Source organism: Ictidomys tridecemlineatus, chromosome 5 (genome assembly GCF_052094955.1).
Source record: "Ictidomys tridecemlineatus isolate mIctTri1 chromosome 5, mIctTri1.hap1, whole genome shotgun sequence".
Taxonomy (NCBI): Eukaryota; Metazoa; Chordata; class Mammalia; order Rodentia; family Sciuridae; genus Ictidomys; species Ictidomys tridecemlineatus.
The window spans coordinates 3514427-3535100 of NC_135481.1; the positions used below are offsets into that span (position 1 = coordinate 3514427).

A 20674-nucleotide genomic window follows, 5' to 3' on the forward strand; every position below is an offset into this window, starting at 1 on the left:
ATTTACTCAGAAAATCCTATGTGCCAGGCACTGAGTTTGATATCCATTCTAGTCTACTTTTGACCTGACAAAGGGGTTTGTATCTTAGATGGATATTCAGAATCAGTATGACTGGCAAACAATTAATAATATTATAAGAAATTACCCAAATTGTTGTTTCTTTTACAATCTTTGGTCTGGATAGATTGATATTCATACACACACACACACACACACACACACACACACACACACATAATGAAATAGTGGGTGACCTAGAAAACTTGTTCCTTATATCCCATTTAAATAAACATTCATAAAGACTTTTTAAAATAAAATTTTAAAGGAACATTTTTGTGTATTCAAATAATTAACAAATATTTTCTATATAGGTATCAAACACAATCAGGGCTATGTAACTTTAAATCAGCCTACTTTTTATCCTTTACAACTAATATGAAATAAAAGAAGGCAAATAGTTTTCAGATCATGAATCAAAGCATGTAGATTTTTCAAAGATCTTACATAAAAGGAATTATCTTATTATACAACTGGGATAAAATATGATGATGTAATCAATAGAATCTGCATCCTCTTTCAAATTGAATAAAGCACAAATTAGGGCATTTAAAGAGATGTGATGTTTTCATGTCTTAATGTTATTTTTCCTCACCCTGAATAAGAATGTTAACATCATGTATGCTCAAATTTTAATTGTTTTAAATGCTTCCATGTGATACTTAAATTCACTGGAAAGTACAAAGAGTAAAGGCTAGGGAAATACCTCAATCATAAAGTGCTTGCCTGCCACACATGAGACTCAGTCCTCAGTACCACAAAAAAAAAAAAAAAAGACAGAGAGAGAAAAACAGCATTTAATACTTACAATGGATTCTATTTAATATGGTCTCCTGAAACCCAAGATATAAGGGAAATCTCTGTCCTCAAGCCAAACAGATCACAGGCTAACTCTGTCCTGGATGATGGCACAGAACAAATCACCAATACATAAGATCTATCATATTCCTATTTTTCCAAATTTTGCAGTTAGAGAATATTCTTATATTCATATAGAATATTCTTATATGGCTAGGATAAATGGCCCAGAGATAAAACACTGTAAAACTAGCAAACAATTGAAAAATACCATAGCTCCACTGTATTGCTTATGGGACAATGGAAAGGAAACACAGAACCCAGTGAACTCTTATGAAAAGAGCAATAAGAACTTCCCTATAATATAGAAAGGCTCAACCCACATATGTTTTTCAAGTAGACACAAAATTCTGAATTAAAAAAAAGTACCAGTGGTTGATGTTTAGAATATCCACACCAACCCTTACATCAGCAAAATTTTATAGGACCACTGCAATATTTTACTCTTTTTCCTGCTTTAAAATCAGAATAAAACTCTCCAGTGAAGAAGGACACAGCTACTGAATATTATAGAGTTAAAGGTATGATAGTGGGTACAATTATTCAAATTCTGTTTGAATTAAGTCTCCTGAAGTAAAATTGAATACATCATATTTAGAGTGTAAGACTCAGTCTTTAGTCCAAATTCTTAGTTGTGAAAATATTTCACTGTAAAATTATATATCTATTCATGCATTTATGTTTATTCATTTACTCTTCATTCATATTCTTTCTCTACAAAAATCTAATAGGTACCTATCAATAAGAGGCATTATGTGAGTACTGCTCATAGACACAGCCCTGCCTCTTACACCTTTTGGTCTAATGAGGAAAGAAATGGAAAGATTGAGCAAATACATCCACCCAAATAATATTTACAACTGCAATAAATGTTATAAGGAAAGAATAAGGTTCATGGGGAAGTAGAAAAGAGGGATCTAATTTAGGTAGTATGAAAGTCATAGACCAAGATAAAATCCCTTGAAACCCTGAGAGAGCATCTCTGTCATCTGCTAGCAAGATGATGTGATGAAAATATCACATCTGTGCCACTTAATGAGAGTGAGAATATCTGCGCTATTCCTGAGCCTCTTTTCTCATCTGAAAAATGGAGATGTGGTTAATACCTGTATTGCCTACTTAACCAGCTGGATCATCAGGCTTGATAATCAAATATGACATAATACCTGCAGCATGTTAAAAATTATTAAACAGTGTGCAAAACGTCCAGTTACCAACTCACTAAGTTACACTTCAATGTGTATTATAAAATAATTTAAAAGATTTCAAATGCTTGGTTGGCTTCATTTATTTACTCAAAATGTTTGGTACTCTTCAAAATGCAAAAATCAGTATGCACTCTAAGACACAGAGCCACACTTTTAATAAAAGTGTTCCCTTACCTATGGAAGGAGAGCTATATCACAGATAATAGGCTGGAAAATGAAGTATTGAATCCATCTTGCTGTATGAATATCATGAGGTCTACTGTCCTAAATTTGAGCTATTAATTCCAAGATAGACAACCAGCAGTATTCTACACTTGCCATCTTAACCTTTGCATTTCTTTGGTTTCTATACACACACATTTAATGAAAAGAACACAACTCTCTTTATTATCACCTATGCCATTTTTCATTTAAACAAGCACCAAATTAATAAGCTGCCTTCCTTTGTCAAGTAGCCCAAGAAGCACAGTTATTTTTCTAACTTATTTACCATTATTGTATTTTTGTCTAAACAACATTGGAGTTGAAAGACCAAACATTGGAGTTGAAAGCAGAAGTTGGTCCTAATTTCTCAAAAGAAACTGAATCTGCTATCAGATTTAACTGTTCTTTAACTACATGTAAATAAGCAGATTTGCACCATCAATTCAAACTAAAAACTTCCTGAGTGTCTTCTATGTGCAACACATAAGAATCCTGAGCTGAGCCCCACACAGACTCAAGAAAGAGGGCATCTGCAACGGGGCAATAAAGTGTAAGATTCATTTTTTTAAGAGATGTAACAACATAAGCTTTACAACCTCCCTTAGGGGAAATACAAAAAGCATTTGCTTTGGGCTCTCTATACCATTCTTTCTAATATTAAACACAAACCTCTCTTCATAAAGAGCATATTATGTAAGGTATTGTTGTCATCCATCTCTAAAGTTCATTATATGCTTTCTTATCAGTGCCCCAGCATTGATGTATGATCATAACTTATGCATGAAACATACTGCCAGTGTAAAGTAATGTCCTCAATAAACAACCTTACCTCCCAAATGCAGCAACCTGGAACCAAACACCACACACACACTATGGACCTTACCCCAGGAGCACCTTCCATGTAAGCAGTTTTCCAACCCCCAACTGGGTCAGCAAAATGTTCTTCCTTTCTGCTGAGTCATCCCCCAGCTTGCTTTATAATAAAAGGATAAGCACATTTCCTTCTTTTAAATTGCTAATAACAATTCATATGCAAACTCTGAAAATGTCCATATCTCTATGGAAGAAATCAGTGAAGGAAGACTTTCTAAAGTAGGATCCTGTTGCTGTCTTTACTGTGATTTTCTCTGTAGAGCTAATCCCTTTGTGGTAGGGCTTTAATATCTGCACACATGCCATGAGTGATTGGGAGCCTGCAGTGGAATTACTGATGATTAAGTTACCTGCCTAAGGCTAAACATTGCCATAGACTTGGAAACAGAACCCATAATTCTAGTCCTGGACTATTTTCTTAAGTACACCACCTGGTGCTGAGATTCAGCACCTCCTGCCTGAGAACCTGGGTAGGTGCTGGACAGGATGGGCTCTCATTCGCGCATTCACCAATGGCAAAGAAACCTCTAGATTTTGAACTGGGAAAGGAGAGGTTCATTCATGCAAATTTAGTAAAAAAAAAAAATGCCTAAAAGATGAATTCTCCAAATCTCTGATCCTAGCTTACTGTAGTCAAGAACCACTCTCTGAGTTTTCCTCCCTTCAAAAAAGGACAAAGACATAAAATGACAGCATAAATGCATACACCGGCCCAGGTGTATACGATTTTGTACATGAGTAGACCGTATCTATTCAATGATGTACTCCAAAGTTATTTTCAAAAAGTAACATTTCAAAAATGTGCTAAAACTATGCTCTTATGTGCCACTTTTTTCACACCTCACATAAAAATGTGGATTTTATGAGAAGAATATGCAACAAGTGAAAAATGAATACAATAGAACTAGCATAATAGACGAATACAGCTCATAATAACTAAACATACACATTAGTTGTTGCTTAAAGGAATGCTAATTTTAAAAAATGGATGGCAATTTATAATTTATGTGCATGAAATCAGGAAAAAATAATCCTGTAGTTACATTTTCATTAGAATTGAGTAAATTTTAATGGAGTAATTAAATATAAGTAATAACAAAGTGCTAGTTAAATCATAGAAATTAGAATTAATATTACTAGAGTTTAAATCTAGTTTTATGTCCCCAATGCTTTATACTTAATGAAGCAAAAAGTAAGTACATGTAGCTTCTGCTCTGAATTAACAAATCAATGATTCATTCTAATAAATAACAAAGAATTCATTTTAAAATATCATGTTTAAGTTTTTCTGTTTTGTTTTTCAATATTTCCTTATGTATCCTATATTTTTCAATAATCTTCATACACTGGTTCATCTTTCCATCTGTATATCCAACACGTGTTTCTTATACACTAGGACAACTGCTAAGCATCAAAATTACAACAGGAATATACAGTAATTTTCAGGAGACAATGTACTTGCACATACACAATTTCACTTAAAATCTATGGTCTAAATCTCAATAATTATATAACCATGCATAATTTTAAAAGATTACCAGAAATTTTCAAATAGGCACTCACTAAGAGAAACAAGATAGGTTATGTAAAACAAAATGGTTTTTGATCATTGTTAGGTCAGCTAATTAAAAAGAAGAGCATGAAAAGGAGAATTGTAAGATTTGGGAAAACATGGAAATGTGAAATACGTCCACTATCCACGAAACAAGCTATGGCAAAACCAATGCTGTATACTAAAATATTCAAATCCATTCTTACATTGTTTTTACAAAATACCAAATGAATGATGAATATGCACATATATAATTTACCTATTTGTTATTTAAGATGAGAGGCATCATCTGCAGGCACTACTAGAAAGAATGCATATTATAGTTATTTAAAGAAAAAAGCAGCACTATTACTACTGTGCAAAATTTGTTGTCCTTCTTTGCAGTCACCCCCCAAAATCTCAAGAACAAGCTTATGCATATTTCTCCTGTTTGAAATACACATGCTTTTCAGTTTCTTTATTTGAAACCTGTGAATTTTTAAAAATTTCATTATAAAGGATTCTCAAAAAATTATTTATGGGGTTTGGAGATGTCACTCAATGGTACAGCACTTGCCTAGAAGGCAGGAGGCTCTCAATTTGATCCCCAGTATCACTTCCATGATCATTTATCCATATTTTTTTAAAAATTTTGCCATTGTTACTCCTCTGTCTAAATTTACATGTTGGCCAAAACATTCATCTTAAAAAGCACGTCCCAAATTCTATCAATCACTGCTTAAGAAAGTTTACCATTTGTATTCTTCTTATTTTCCAAAAATTATCACCTGAATTCTTTTGCATCATGGAGAAAGGCTCAGGTGTACATAGGTCTGTCGTATTTTCCCCATTGCTTCTCTTAATTATCCCATTCAGAGTTTGATCCTGCCCATTCATCCATCTATATCTTTACCGTTTTCTTTCCTCCTCCTATGACAATCTCAGAATGCTATTCATCTCCCTCATCCAATTTAAATATACTTTGTTTCATAAAGATTTCTACATCAAAATAACTTCTCCCAAGACTTCTCTCCTCCAAGTTCCCTCTTTCTCTCTCTCTCTCTCTCTCTCTCTCTCTCTCTCTCTCTCTCTCTCTCTCTCTTTCTCTCTCTCTCTCGCGCGCGCTACTTTCATCTGTTCTTCTAATAGAATGGGATTTCTCATATCCTACTTCTGTTACAAAACCCTTAAAGGAAAATCATATCTTATTTAGTGACCATTTCTTTATCCATACTTATAACAATTTTTGTAATGACTAGTGTAATTATAAAACCTAATAAAACAATTTGTTTTCAAAGAACTGTGATTGAGTGGTAGTTCTAATCTTACACTCAAATATTCTGTCCTTTCCCTATAAAATGTGACTCCCAAAGTAACACTCAACAATTGCTACCTTTGAAGTTCCTGTAATAATAGGTTAAATAACAGCCATTATCAGACACAAATATATTAAGGAAAATCAGAATTTTCTACAGCTTGGTCTTGATTAATCTGCTTCTTGTAGGAAGAACACATTTCAAATGGCTTTCAGTCACATCTTTCCAAAAGCCTACAGTATCCAATCCCATTAATCCTCAATTTTTGTCTACAATTATTTTATGTTTACAGAGACAGAAAAAAGAATACTACCATGAGAATGCAAGAGAAAAAAATGAATGCAAGAATACCACAGCTATGCTATGCATTGTGATTGCTATAGGATATATACTTAAAGACTATTCAGTATCATGGCCTATATGTTCAATTTGTCTTTAAATTATTGAGCCCATAGAAAATCGGAACACATTGATTCATGGAACATAAATTAAGGCAAAAATAATAAAGTTTTTAAATGTATCAACTATCAGCACAATACCAGAGCAAATAGATATCTAAGTTTAAAAGTAACACAGAATGTGTAATGGTCTGCAATAATATATTCCCGATATTCTTCTGGTTGTTTTAATATTGTATAGGGTTCTTAAAGAGTCACTCAATACGTTTTCTCTTCCATCACATTCAATATAATAATTTTTGATAGAAAAATCCAGTAAATATCCATTAACTATTGTGTTAAATTTTCTTCTCTAGAGAATTTGATGTCCCTAATTAAGAAAACCAGTTTTAAGAGACTGAATCTTAAATATAAAAAATTTGTTCCCTTAGGATAATAAAGCATGTCTTTTGAGCAGAATTATTTTCATAAAATTATCAATGAGTGAAATATACATAATGTTAAATTTTAATGAAAGTTAGCAACATTCTTTCCATGTGTTTTGCTAATACTTATACTGCCTTCATATATAAATGTCCTAAGTGGTATACTTTACAAAACAAACTTTTTCTTTTTTCTTTTTTTCAATGCTGGAGATGGAACTCAGGACCTTGTTCATACTAGGCAAGTGCTCTGCGACGGAGCTACATTCCAAGCCCCTCACACTATATTTTGTTTCAAATTCAGATTAAAAGTGAAAATGTGATGAAAATATTTTAATGTAGTCAAAAACTTCATCCTGTGAAATCCTCAGTTGTGTATATTTTAAAATACATTTCATTAAAGTCCATATAAAATAACACCTTTAGTTTATTTTAATGCGTTCATATTTTTATAACTTATTGCAATATTTCTCAAAATTCTGTGCATGAAATACCAGCTTCAAAATAATCTAAAGCACCAGTTTTAAATGCTGGGACCTGAAAACTCCACTTTGGCCCAGCTAGATCATAATCCCTTGGAGTGAAGAAACAGAGAGCATGCATTTAAAAACAAGTTTGCCCCCAAGTGATATTGACGTACATCAGAGTTGAGAAACCTATGCCTCATATTCTCTAAAACCATGCCTCATATTCTCAGTGTTGTATGTTCAAAAGAAAAGTTGTCAATGGTTTCTTCCATTTTTTTTCTCCAAATGCTTATTCTTAGGATTTCTAAAGTTCCACTCAGCACAAAAATCAAACCTGTTTTCAAATCTCATTTCAGCTCAAGTAACAAATGAAAGGGGTCATTTATCTCATCATTCCCTGGTGCCCTAAAAAGCTTTGTGGGCAAAAGTCTCTGACACACTCTCTGCACCTCAGAATACTGACCTCTGCTTTTCACAGGTCAGAATAATGAATCCTGCCAGCATTCACATAAGCCCTAAGTGACACACAGAACACTAGCCTTGGACTCTCCTGGCAGAGCTGCCCCTTTCTAGAGAAGGCCTGCAGCTCGGGCCCTTTACTTCTCTGGGTAGGCAGGGCTCCGTCAGCACCCTGGACAGCGACCGGCAGAGCTGAAGGCAAGGTTCTCAGGATTCAGAAGCCTGCCTAACTTAGGAAAGAAGCTGAGACCAATGAACTGACCTGAGTCACACCTAGTATACACAAGCCACCCCTCCACACACCTCCCCCCCCCTCCTCTCAAGCTACCAGTATTTCTTGCCAAATGACAACAAAGGAAACCTTAAGTACCTCTTACCTAGAATATACGAGCCACCCCCACATCTCCCCTCACTCCCCGGTTCCCCAGCGCCTGTTGCTAAGGAGGCTAGACGGCACTAGGCAAGCCTAGCGACCAGGTGACAGCCCGCTGGAGGAGCTCTGAGCACGAGGGCGGCTGTGAGAGCAGGGCTCTAGGCCAGCCCGGGACCCCTTCTGCAGGCAGGGTGCGCCCTCCGCAAGGTTCCAACGCCTGCAACACCCCCATACACACTCAGCATGTGGAGGAAGCCGGGTTAGCAAAAGGCCCGCTCCCAGGAGCGCGGCTCCCTTCCCGGGCCCAGGAAACTCCGCCGGGTTCCGGAGGCCTCTGGCCCAGCACTGTGGATGCCAGTGGGCCCAGACAGCAGGGTAGGACCTCAGAGACAGCCTTGGGAAGGGCAGGCACTCACCATGTTGACTTCAGAAACCATGTCGATGCTGGCGATGTCGATGTTCATCCCCACGCAGACTGGGGGACCTGCGGGAAGCGCACCACACGGTGATCAGCCAGGCTCCGGTAAGGGGTGCGGGCGGCTCTGAGAATGGGGGACTATCCCGGGAGGGGGCGCAGATGAAATACAACCCACCCCTCCCCACTCCGCTGCAGCTTAGCGGATGCAGCCCCCGCCTCTCTCTTCTACCCAGGCCGCCAACGCGGTGGGTTGCGCTTCCCGCAACAACAGCGCGCATCCCACTTACCCCCAAAGTCGGGTCTTAGGCGAATGTCGTAGCCTTTCAACAGCTTGTCCACCGTCTCCTTCACAAAGGACATGTTCCCGGGATCGTTCACGCTGGGGGGAAAAGGAGGGAGGCACAGAAAGCAGGGTCAGGCGGTGGCTCACTCGCCAGCGCCCGGCGCGCACACCGTGCGCCCTGCCCGCCGCCCGGCCCGCTTCCCGTCAACCCGCCCGCGACCCTACCTCTGGGCGCAGCAAACCACAGCCACCAGCACTGGGGCCGAGAAGATGCCGAAAAGCCTTCCTCCCGCAAAGCCCCACATCCCTCCGCCGCGCCCCGGCACGGGGGAGGGGGCGCCCCGCCGCCGTCGCGACCCGCAGCCGGGGCTGCTCCTGCTGCTGCCGCCGCCGCCGCCGCCGCGCTGGCCGGGAGCGGAGGAGGGCGGAGGGGGAAGGGGAGTAGAGGAGGGGGAGGAGCGGGCGCGGGGAGGGGAGGAGCAGCAGGCGCGGGAGCGAAGGGAGGGGGAGGAGGCAGGACGAGTCGGAGGCGGAGCTGGCCGCGCCAAGCTCCTGGCCCTCCCCCGCGCTCACTGCTGCCCGGCGGCCCCGACCCTAGGCGCCCTCTCCCACCTCGGCAGCCGCCACGCAGGACTCGGAGCGCAGAGACTATAGGGTGTAGCGGCCAGCCCGGCGGGACACTGCGGGCCGAAGCCGCGGCTGCGCGGCGCCAGGCGGGGCCGGGAATCGGCCACCAAGCCAGCTCCTCTGGGCTCCTTGCGGCAGGGCGAGGGAGGGGACCCGCAGCTACCGCCGCGCGAGCATCGGCAGCTAGGGAGAGGCTACCCGCATCCTTCAAACCCCATTCCGAGCCTCTCAACCCGACCCCCAATCAGTTTCAGTACAGCTTGGAGCCAGGGGTGCCATACTGCGCCTCCGGCTGCGGATCTACGCGATACTGCGTCCGGAGGGAGGCTGCGGAACCCCGGGAAGCCCCCGCCTCACCTGCGGGGCTCAGAGCCTTGGGTCTCCAAGGTCCAGGAAAGCCAAATTGGCAGCAGGAGGGCCAGGAGCCCAGAGCACATGGCGCTGCTCCTGTGGCCTAACCTGGGTGGGATCCGCTCTTCCCAACAGTCACTCAGCATTCAAACGACGACGTGGGGATCCCCGCCCCTACCCCCACCCCCGGGCTTTCCCGCCTGATCTTCCAGCCCCTTGCATGGCGGCCCAATTATTTATTTATAAAATATAACCATGTTAAAAAATTGGTTCCTTAACTATCCTTTCAACCTCACCCCTGGACAATTCAAGAGATCCCTGAGTTCTTCCTGCTCATATAAATGCAATTAAATGAATGGTAAAGAGAATGTTGAATATTCATCTTTTATGTCAGTAAACTGGAATCCAAATCAGACTTGGAGACTCTGGACTACGTCAGGAATGGGAAGATAATGTGCCTTTTCTGCAGCAGCCAGGAGCTGTCCGTGGTTCTTAATATAAGTCCAGAATCCTCCTTTTCCCTATGATAGGCCTCCATCCTTTAGCTCTCATTAAAAACAAAAACAAGACAAAACAAACAAACAAACAAAAAACCTCTGGTACAGTGGCCAAGAAACAAACTGGTGTACACCAGTTTCCAACCTTCCCCGTGTACCACCACTGTGTGCCTAAGGGGTGCTCACCCATGGCCACGGATTGTTTATTTTTCTTTAGTGATGATTCTCAATACAATTTCCCTGTACCCCAGACTACTAATATTGAGGAAGATGATTACTCAATCCATCTGTGGTCAGCCAACAAAACCCACAGATCAAGCTCAATGTTGGATTCTATAGACTTCTTCAGGCCATTCCAGGACTTAATGAATAGTTAATAATACACAACTACTTTCCAGTATAGACAAATGTTTTCTGTAATGCTTTTTTTCTATCATGGTGGCTTTATATAGGTAAATATCTAAATCTAAACCTTCATTCTCAAGTTGTAATGTTTCTGTTCATTAATTTTAAATATCTTTGCCTTTTCTAAAAATTAGCATTTTTATTTTTGGAATGGCAAATGCGGCTGCAGTACCTGGAAGATTTAGAGATAAATATAGCTCCCTAATTATTTTCTGGAAAAGTCTATTCACAACTGCTTCATATTCTGTGTCCTTTTAAGTGCAATGAAATCATCTGCAAAATGATAACACTGCTAACACACACACACACACACACACACACACACACACACCCCTATATTCATGATTTAATCTATTTCTCTTGTTTGCACACACTTCTTCTATAAAAGCACCCTGCTGGGGATCATAACTACCAAAGGTAAACAATGCAAATAAGGTGTTTGAATAAAACCCAATAACAGAAAGAATTGTCCCCCTCATTGCTGATTTATATGCTCTAAGACTTGCAAAAACACACTACAAGTGTTATTATTATCCAGCTGTGCACTACGTTGGATCTTATTGGTTTGGATCTCTGTGTCTCTCTCCTTCTCTCTGGTTCTTGACTTTATTTTTCACCCCTGTTGCTGCCTCAGCACCCAGTTCTGCAGGAGCTCTGATCAGTTTTAAATGGAAACAAGCCTTCATGGCTCATCTCATGTCCCTATTGCTTGCCGTCATTTCCCACCTTCCACCCTCTTAACTTATAAAGAGATCTAAGATGGCACAGGACCTGTTCAGTACCTATTTTTGTATAATCTAAAATTCCAAGCAAGTTAGAACCTCATAGTGTGGACCTTTGTCTGATGGAAGATAGGAGTCAGTGGATAAAAGCTTCCCCTTTATTGTCTTCTAAGAAATGTCCTGAGAGACAGTAGTTGTTGGTCTCTCAAATTTGATCTTGTGAGATAGATCCACCAGTTGTGCTTCATACTCAGCATTGGCCTGCTTTATGACACATGTTTCACTGTTCCCTCTTTCTATTCCTCCATCCCTTTTATCTTCACTCCTGTTTTCATTAGTAAGGCACACCACTTACATTTTGTCTTAAGATATGTCTTCTAGGAAACCCAAGCTAAGTTAAGAATCAACTGGTAAGTCATGAAAATATCACTTAGAAAACAATTTTTTAAATAAGAAAGCAAAAGAAAAAAAAACTTGTTAGTGTATACAGGTATGATCCAGATGCACAAGGCTCTAAGGCCTTCACATAGTGGCACATACCTCCTCAGTACACTCACTGCCTGATTTGTGCATACACCCACAATAAAGACCAGATGTGCAAGTCCTCAGCACCCACTTCAGGGTCAGCTCCCTGCACATAAACAGTTATCTGGGAGGTTACTGAGCACTGAACACCAAGCACCCACATTCTTCGGCTCTCTTACCAGGGTTACTGAAATCAAGAATATTTCCATAACTTAATGAGGTGGTGATTTTGTATTAGCCAATTCAGCAGGAAACATAATCAAATTCTTATTATCATTTATTTTTCACTGAAAGAAAAAAAGACTCTAGGTGCCCAAAATGAGTAAATATTCATGGTAAAAGAAAAGAAAGTAAATGCCATTTTGTTTGTAATGAAATGATATTAAACCAGCTACAAGAATCATTTTGAGCTTCTATGCCTTTGATGTAGTTTGCTCCTCAAAGAGCTCATGAGTTATCTTGGTCCTCATTGTAGCAGAGTTGGGAGATCACAGAACTTTTAAGAGGTAGGGACTAATGGGAAGTATTTAGGTTATTAATGCATCAATCTCATAAGGAATTAATATAATTCTCATGGGACCTGGTTTGTTTTCTGGAAAGAGTTGTTACTAAAGAGTAGCCTAAGGGCCTGGGGATAGAGCTCAGTGGTAGAACACTTGCCCGGCATGTACAACATGCAACACCCTGGGTTTCACCCCAGCACCAACACCCCCCCCCGCCCCCAAAAAAAGGAAAGAGAGAAAAGAGGAAAGAGAAGATAAAGAAAAGAGTGAGCCTGCCACCTCCCCTCATTCTGGCTTTCTATTTGTCAATATGATTTCTTCCTCTCACATATGTCCCCACCATTGCAATGCTATCCACCACAGGCCTTCATAAGATCTGTGCAAGTGACAGTGCCATGCCCTTGAAACTCAAAAACTGTGAACTAAATAAGCCTCTTTTCTTTATAAAATATTCATTCTTGGGTGTTTTGTAATAGTAACAAAACAAATTAGCGCATCGTCTCTTAAGATAGAAAGGAAGAAAGAAGCACATAACTGGGAGTTAACACATAATCAACTTTACCTAGGCTATGCTTGTGAGTTTTTGGATGACCCAAAGGCCTTGAACCAAACTTTTTAAGTTGTCGTATTTGCCTCATAATTATATAGAGTTAACCTTTTTATCAATAGTATGAAAGTTTTTAGCTATATATTTTAAAGCTCTTTTAAAAATTATTCAAGTTAGTCATAGTGGCAACACCCAATATGTTGGCTACACCAGAAGATCAGACAGGGGAACCTCAAGGTTAAAACTAACCTGGCAACTTAAAGAGGTTCTGTCTGAAAATAAAATAAAAGGGTAGAGTGCTTGCCTGAGTGAGGTCATGGGCTCAATTCTCAGTACTGAAAAAAAAGTTCTTCAACTTGAGGTATAACATTTTGAAAAATATTACATGTAAGTTAGATATATCTTCACAAATGCATGAAGTGGTGAACATTTTTATCATCTCCAAAGTTCCCATGTAAACTTTAATCTGCAAGCCACTTTCAGTTCTACATAAGCTCTCTCATTATAGATTTTAAGCCTCTCCTTGGACTAAATATTCTTTATAAGTAGAATTATGAAGTATTTGCAATATTATGCCTGATTTCATTAATTTAGTGTGTTTCTAAGATTTACCTATGTTGCTACAGTTCCATAGTTTGTTCTTTTTTATTGCTGAATAGTATTCCAGATATGACAATTTCACAACTTGTTTATTTATTTATCTGTTGATGGAACTTTCAAGTCTTAATGATTATTAATAGAGTTATATACAGGTCATTGTAATGACATACAGTTTTATTCCTCTTGGATTAATACCTAGGAATAGAGTGAAACATAGTTAAGTGCATGTTTAGCTTTATAAGGAACTGCCAAAATATTTCAAAGAAATGGAAGGACTTTACATTTTGCCAACAATGCACAAAGAATTGTCTAAGTCATACCTTCTCTATCACCCTAATAAGTGACAGGCCATTGTATGTGTAATGTACTTTTCACTAATGGAAAGTAAGTACCTAAACACGAACATTTCATTTGCATATTGGTCATCCATACCTTCTCTTTTAAAAAATAGATTTTCCGTATGTTTTAATTGCATTATCTTTTTTATAGAACTAGAAGAATTCTTAGTATATTCTGAATACAAGTCCTTTGTCAGATATATATGATATGAACATTTTCTCTCAGGCTGTGGCCTCCCTGTTCCATTTTTAACTAGTGTATTTCAAAGAAAATAAAAATTTAATTTAGATGAAGTTTAATTTATCATTCTTTTTATTTTATGATTTAGACTGTTGGTATTCTACCTTTTAAAATTTTGCCTAATCCAAAGTTAAGATATTCTTTATGTTTTATTTTAAAAGCCAGCATTTATATTTAGATCTGTGATATGTTGTAGAATTATTTTTAATGATATGACAGTGGTCAAGGTTCTCTTCTTCCGTGTGGATATCCAATTGTTTCCACATAACTTGTTGGAAACACATTATTCTTTAGCCCTGTGTTAATCAGCTTTTCCATCACTGTCACTGAAATACCTGAAAAGAACAACATAGAGAAGGGAAAGTTTACTGTGGCTTATGGTATTTAGTCCATGATTGCTGACCCCATTGCTCAGGGCTCAAGGTGAGGCAGAACAGTGTGACAGAAGGGCCTTCAGGAGGAAATCTACCCAGCTGATGGAGGCCAGGAAGCAGAGAAAGTCAAGGGAAAGGACCCCAGGAAAGGCAAACCCTGCAGGGCATACCGCCGCCTACATCTTCCAGCCATGTCTCACCTGCCTACAATTACCAACCTAGGATTCAAGCTAGGACAGGCTAACTAGGTTAAAACTCTTACAATTCAATCGTTTCACATTCAAAATTTCTGCATTAACACAGGACCTTTTGGGGGATATCCCATATCTGAACCATAATACCCCCACTGAGTCACCCTTATATTTTTATTAAATTCATTAATTTTATATGTGTAGGTGAATTTTTACTCTATTTTATTTATACGGTTCCATTAGATTTATATGTATGTCCTCACACTAATCCATACAGTTTTAATTAATGTGGTTGTAAGTATTGAAATTACATAGCATAGCTCATCCAATTGTGCTCTTATTCTTTAAAATTGTTTTGTCTTTTTAATGTCTTTATGTTTTTTACACACATTTTAGAATAGTCTTTTCAATTTGTATGAACAAGCATAATGGGATTTATATTACATAGATTACATTAATTTGAAGACGAGGGATGATATTGAGACTTCCAATTTATGAAGTCTATATCTCTTTATTCACTTACATCATCTATACTCTTTTAGAAATATTTTATTGTTTTCTGTGTTATGATTTAGATATGAAGTGTCACCCAAAAGCTCATGTGTGAGACAATGCATAAACACTCAGAGATGAAATGATCAGATTATGAGAGTTGTAACCTAATAAATGCGTTAATCCACTGATATGGATTAACTGTATGGTAACTTTAGGCAGATAGGGTGTGGCTGAAGGAGGTAGGTCAATTTTTGTACCTTTGGTGTGTATATTTTGTTCCTGGTGAACAGAGCTCTCACTGCTTCTCAGTGGCCATGTTTGGAGTGTTTTCTTCTCCCATGCCCTTCTGTCATGATGTTCTGCCTTACCTGGGTCAAAGAGCTATGGCGTTGGCTAATGATAAATTGAATCTCTGAAACTGTGAGCCAAAATATGTTGTTCTTGTCAGGTGTTTTGTTGTTGTTGTTGTTTTGTCACAGTGATAAAAATATGACTAAAACAAAAATTGGTAACAGAAATGTAGTGTTGTTATAAACAACTTGGCCTGGAAAAAATGTTAGAATAAGTTAAGTGGATCTTAGTGGATGGTTTCAGTGGGAGATCAGAAGACCAGATTGCTAATAGGATTGTGTAAAAATAAAGACTGGACATGTGAGGCTTTGGAGGAGAAGGAGGACTCTATTGGAAATTTGTCTAGAGGCCATTGATGTTACATTCTGGCAAAAAAAGGTGGTCTACCTTTTGCGGGTGTGCTGAAACTTTCCGTGAGACTGAATTTAAAGCTGATGTACTAATTAACTGGTGGAAGAAATTTCAAGGCAGCATAGCATTCAAGTGATGCTGACTTTCAGCCAAGTTTGCTGTGATAATCAGAAACAGAGAGAAGAGCAGAAAGATTGGAAAAACTTGAATTTTGGCCATAAAACTATGAGTTAAGGAAAGTGTGTTTATTAATGAAACTGTGGCCACTAAAGAGATGCTAAGTGCTTTATTCAGAAACAATAAGAAAGATGACTTGAGAATATCTCAGGAATTGGCAAGATCACACCCACCCCAGGCTCAAGGGTATAAGAGTGAAAATGTCTTTGAGAAGACATCATAGGCTCAGACATCCAGGAGCTCAGAGGCTGATACAGCCATGATCCCAAGAAGCTTGGTTACTATTCAAGATGGTGGAAGACCTTGACATCAGTCCCGTGGTGCTGGTTCTGCTGGAATGCAAGATGCTGGAGTTAAGGGATTGTGAAGGCTTCCACTGATATTTCAAAGGAAGGCCTGAGAAGCCGGGCAAAGTGAAGCAGGAGCAGAGTCCCTGTGGGCTTCCCCTTAAATAATGATGCATGAAGATGTGAAAAGAAAGCTGAAGTTGCTATTGAGACCCCTAAAATTAAGTGATGCCAGTAACGAAGGATTGACTGCCAAATCCTGCAGGAATTAAGCAGAGACAAGCCAAGAGAGAGGCCATGTGGACTGCAACCAGCAAAGTCATAAGGGTGGAGTTATGCAAACATTTTGGAGAGAACACCAGAGTGCTGAATGCCCCAGATGCTAGACACAGGACTAGATTGCCCAGTTGGATTTCAGCCTTGTTTTTATTCCATTCCTTCTTTCTATGCTCTATGTTTCTTTCTGTGTTTGCTCTGTGACATTATGCATTAGATATATGTAACTTGCTTTTGATTTTTACAGGGGCTTATGCTGAGGGTTTGCCTTGAGTCTCAGGAATATTTGGACTTGGGCTTCTGGGTAGTGCTAGAATTCTTTAAGGCTCTGGGCACTCCTGGAAAAGAACAAAATGTATTTTGCATTGTGGGATGGGCATGAACGTATGCATAAATGTGAATTTTGGGGGGGGGCAGTGACAGAATGCTACAATTTTGATATAAAGTGTCCCCCAAAAGTTAATGTGTGAGACAAAGCAACAACATTTAGAGGTGAAATTATCACATTATGAAAGTTGTAATCTAATCGGGGAATTAATCTACTGACCCAGATTAACTGGAGTGATAACTACAGGTAGATAGGGTGTGAATGGAGGAGGTAGGTCACTGGGAGTGTACTTGTGGGGTTTATATTTTGCTCCTGATGAGTAGAGCTCTTTCTACTCCCAAGTGGCCATGTCATGAGTTGCATTCCTCTGCCACACACTTCTGTTATGATGTATGGAGTCAGTAGACTATCAACTGAACCTCTGAAAGCGTGAGCCTAAATATTCTATTCCTTGTCTATGTTTCTCAGGTTTTTTGGTCATATCAATGAAAAAAAATGACAAAAATACCCGGGTAGAAGTCCTACATTTGATTCATAAAATTTATTCCCATAGTAATTTTCAATTTCCATTTGCTGGTTCTAGCATAAGGCAATATGATTAGCTTTTGTATGTCATTACATCCTACAACTTTACTCAATGTACTCATTATTTTAATAGAATTAGTAGATTCATTAGTACTGTATCTAAGAGATATTCTGTCTGGTGTGTGAATATAGATAGTTTTATTCCTTCCTTTTCTATCTTTTCTGGAAAAATATAATGCTTATGCCACAGCTTAAATGATGTGCTGTCTTAAAATTTACTCTGTCCATTAATTTGTCCATCACCTTTAAACTCAGCTTCTCATAAAGTCTCAGAACCTGGACAAAATATAGATGAGTTCTTTGCCACAATGTAGTGTGAATGAATTCTCATCAGAGTTCTCATTTCCATCTGAAACCTCATGTGCACAGTCAATACTGTGTGCATTCCTATCAATCTTCTGGTCTCTGTGCTTCCCTCAAAATAATCCATTAAGATCTGTTTAAAACATTCTATGGCCCCTGTGCCTTGAGTTGAGGTTTTAGTCCTTGACCACTTGGCCCATCACTGTGGACGTGTAGTAAAGCAGAACATGATGGTGAGGAAATAATGGTGAAATAGAGCTGCTTACCTCATTGTGGCCAGTAACCAGAGAGAGGGAGAGAATAAGAAAGGGGATGGGGACAGTATATATCCTTCCTGGGCATACCTCCAGTGTCCTTCTTCCTCCAACAAGGCCATACCTCCTATAGTTCCCACCAATTCTCAATAATTCATCCAACTGCAGACATATAATTAATAATAACTGCAGACACACACACACACACACACACACACACACATTAGTAGGTTTACTTATAAACCTACCAATGAATTAGCCCACTTATAAGATTAGAGGTCTCACTATCCAATAGTCTCTCCTCTAAACAGAACCTGCATTGGGGACCAAGCCTGCAATACTTATGCCTTTGAAGGATATTTCAGTTCTAAACTATAACACAGTCAAAACAAAGGAAGTAAGAAGGAGATTGTGAGCCTAGCATGGGTATCGACAATAAGACTGAGTTTGAAATCACAGCCAAAGGAAAATGATGAAGTCAGCACATGGAGGGTTAATCGGGTCTAGAAGTCAGAGTTTCAGAGGGTAAAGAAAGTTTCCACACACGGAAACTGACCATGTGAGGGTTTAAGCCAGAGCAGGATGGGAAAAACATCCACACAGGGTGCCTCAACCTGGAATAAGAGATTAGAATACAGGCAGTATTAGGAAGATATCCCAAGGATTGACATGTGCAAGATGAGAGGATAAGGTAGGCATCCATGTGGCTGGGTAATCTGACAGAAAAACAGCCCAAGCAAAGTAAGAATGGCATCAATAATATTGGTATGGCTCAAAATAGGGAATTCGAACTTGAGCAAGGAGGGGAGAATTTTCACAGGTGGAAGGAGCAAGATTGACTACATAGCAAAGAATTGATCAAATAAATATATTAAGGATCATAGAAACCAGATTTCTATCTGTTGATGATGGGAGATGAAACTATGAAAGACAATAACCCATGTGATGTGAGATTACAATAGAAAGCATCAGTGTGAACTGATGATTTTTACAATATTTAAATAAATATTAATGTGTGTGTGTGTGTGTGCAGTTATTATTTGTGTCTGTGAAAGTTTGGTTCCAAAAACCTGAAGATGCTCAAGTTCCTTGAATTGAAATGGGTGTGTATTTGCCTAAATGCAAACACAAACTTTTATACATTTTAAAACAGTTCTAGATTATTCATAATATCTAAAACAATGTAAATGTTTTATAAATAGTTGCTGTACTCTATTGTGTAGAAAATAATAAGAAAAAAGTCTGCCTGTGTTCAGTAAAGAAGGAAACCTTAAAAGATATATTCAATCCACAATTGGTTGAGTCCATAGTACATACAAGGGCTGAATACTTACATATCCACACACACAAAAAAAAAAAGCAAAAGAAATTTTCTGCAGGTGCCTTTTATCACATTAAGGAATCTCCCTCTCATCCTAGTTTTCTGGAAAGATTTTATCAATAACAGTGTTATATTTTACTGTGTGTGTGTGCGCGTGCCTGTGTGTATATGTGTATTTTCTTTTATTCTCTAAACATGAAAAATTACATCGATTTTCAAATGTCAAGCAATCTCTTTGTTCCTAGGATAAACACTACTTAGTCATATTACTAATAGTTTTTACATACTGATCCATTCACTTTTCTAATATTTATGTTAAAAAGTTTTGTGTCTGTGCTCATGAACATTTCAGTGTATAATTTCTTTTTCTTGTCTGGCTTTTGTATCAGTCCAATGTTCATATCCTAAAGTGAAGTTCCATATGTGCTTGTTCCTCCTCTAATTTTTGAAAGATGTTTATTTCTTATTGTATTTTTGGTACTGGAGGTTGAACCAGAGCATGCTCAATGACTGAGTTACATCCTCAAGACTTTTTGTTTTGTTTTGTTTTTTGAAACAGGGTCTTGCTAAATTGCCAAAGCTGACCTTGAACTTGAGATCTTCCTGCCTCAGCCTCCAGATTTGCTTGGATTACAGGTTTGCACCACCAGGTCAAGCACAGAAGGATTTTTTTTTCTTTTTTTGAAGGATTGTTATACTTCTAAACATCTTCCAAAATCAGTGATAAAGTCCTCTGGGCTTCTATATTTTGGTAAAAAGTACCATATCTTTAGGAGGCATAGCCTATTTAGAAATCTACTTCTTCTCATGGCAGCTTTATTAATTTATGTATTGGAGGAAGTTTTTCCATTTTGTCTGAGTTTTCAATTTATTAATAAAAATACTAAAAAAAATTAAAATATGCAAAACATTCCTTAACTAGAATTTTCAGGTTTATAATATAGGTAGTTATGTTCCCTTTTTTTTTTTTTACTTATGTTGGATTTTTGTGTCTTTTTTGTTATAAATATAGCTAGAGGTTTTTCTATTTTATTGATTTTTCTCAAATAATCTACTTTTAGTTTTATTGATTTCCTCTATCACTTATCTACCTTGTATCTTATTGATTTCTGCTCTTATCTTCGTTTCCTTTACTCTGCTTACCTTGGGTTTCCTTTG

The 20674-nt window shown here is 38.5% G+C and overlaps 1 protein-coding gene across 3 annotated transcripts in view; it reads right to left on the reverse strand.

Annotated features, from left to right (window-relative positions):
• Gabrb3 (gamma-aminobutyric acid type A receptor subunit beta3) overlaps nt 1–20674 on the reverse strand; it is a 396285-nt gene that overhangs the window by 208777 nt on the left and 166834 nt on the right. The window contains exons 1-3 of one of the 3 annotated variants that reach the window (XM_005316894.4): nt 9852–9995; nt 8872–8963; nt 8583–8650 (exon numbers count right to left, since the gene is read on the reverse strand). In XM_005316894.4, the coding sequence (XP_005316951.2) occupies nt 8583–8650; nt 8872–8963; nt 9852–9991 (300 nt within the window). In that variant the 5' untranslated portion in view covers nt 9992–9995. Of the gene's footprint in view, nt 1–8582; nt 8651–8871; nt 8964–9092; nt 9286–9851; nt 9996–20674 lie in introns of those variants that run through there. The other 2 variants (XM_005316896.4, XM_021728975.3) reach the window with 2 other exon arrangements.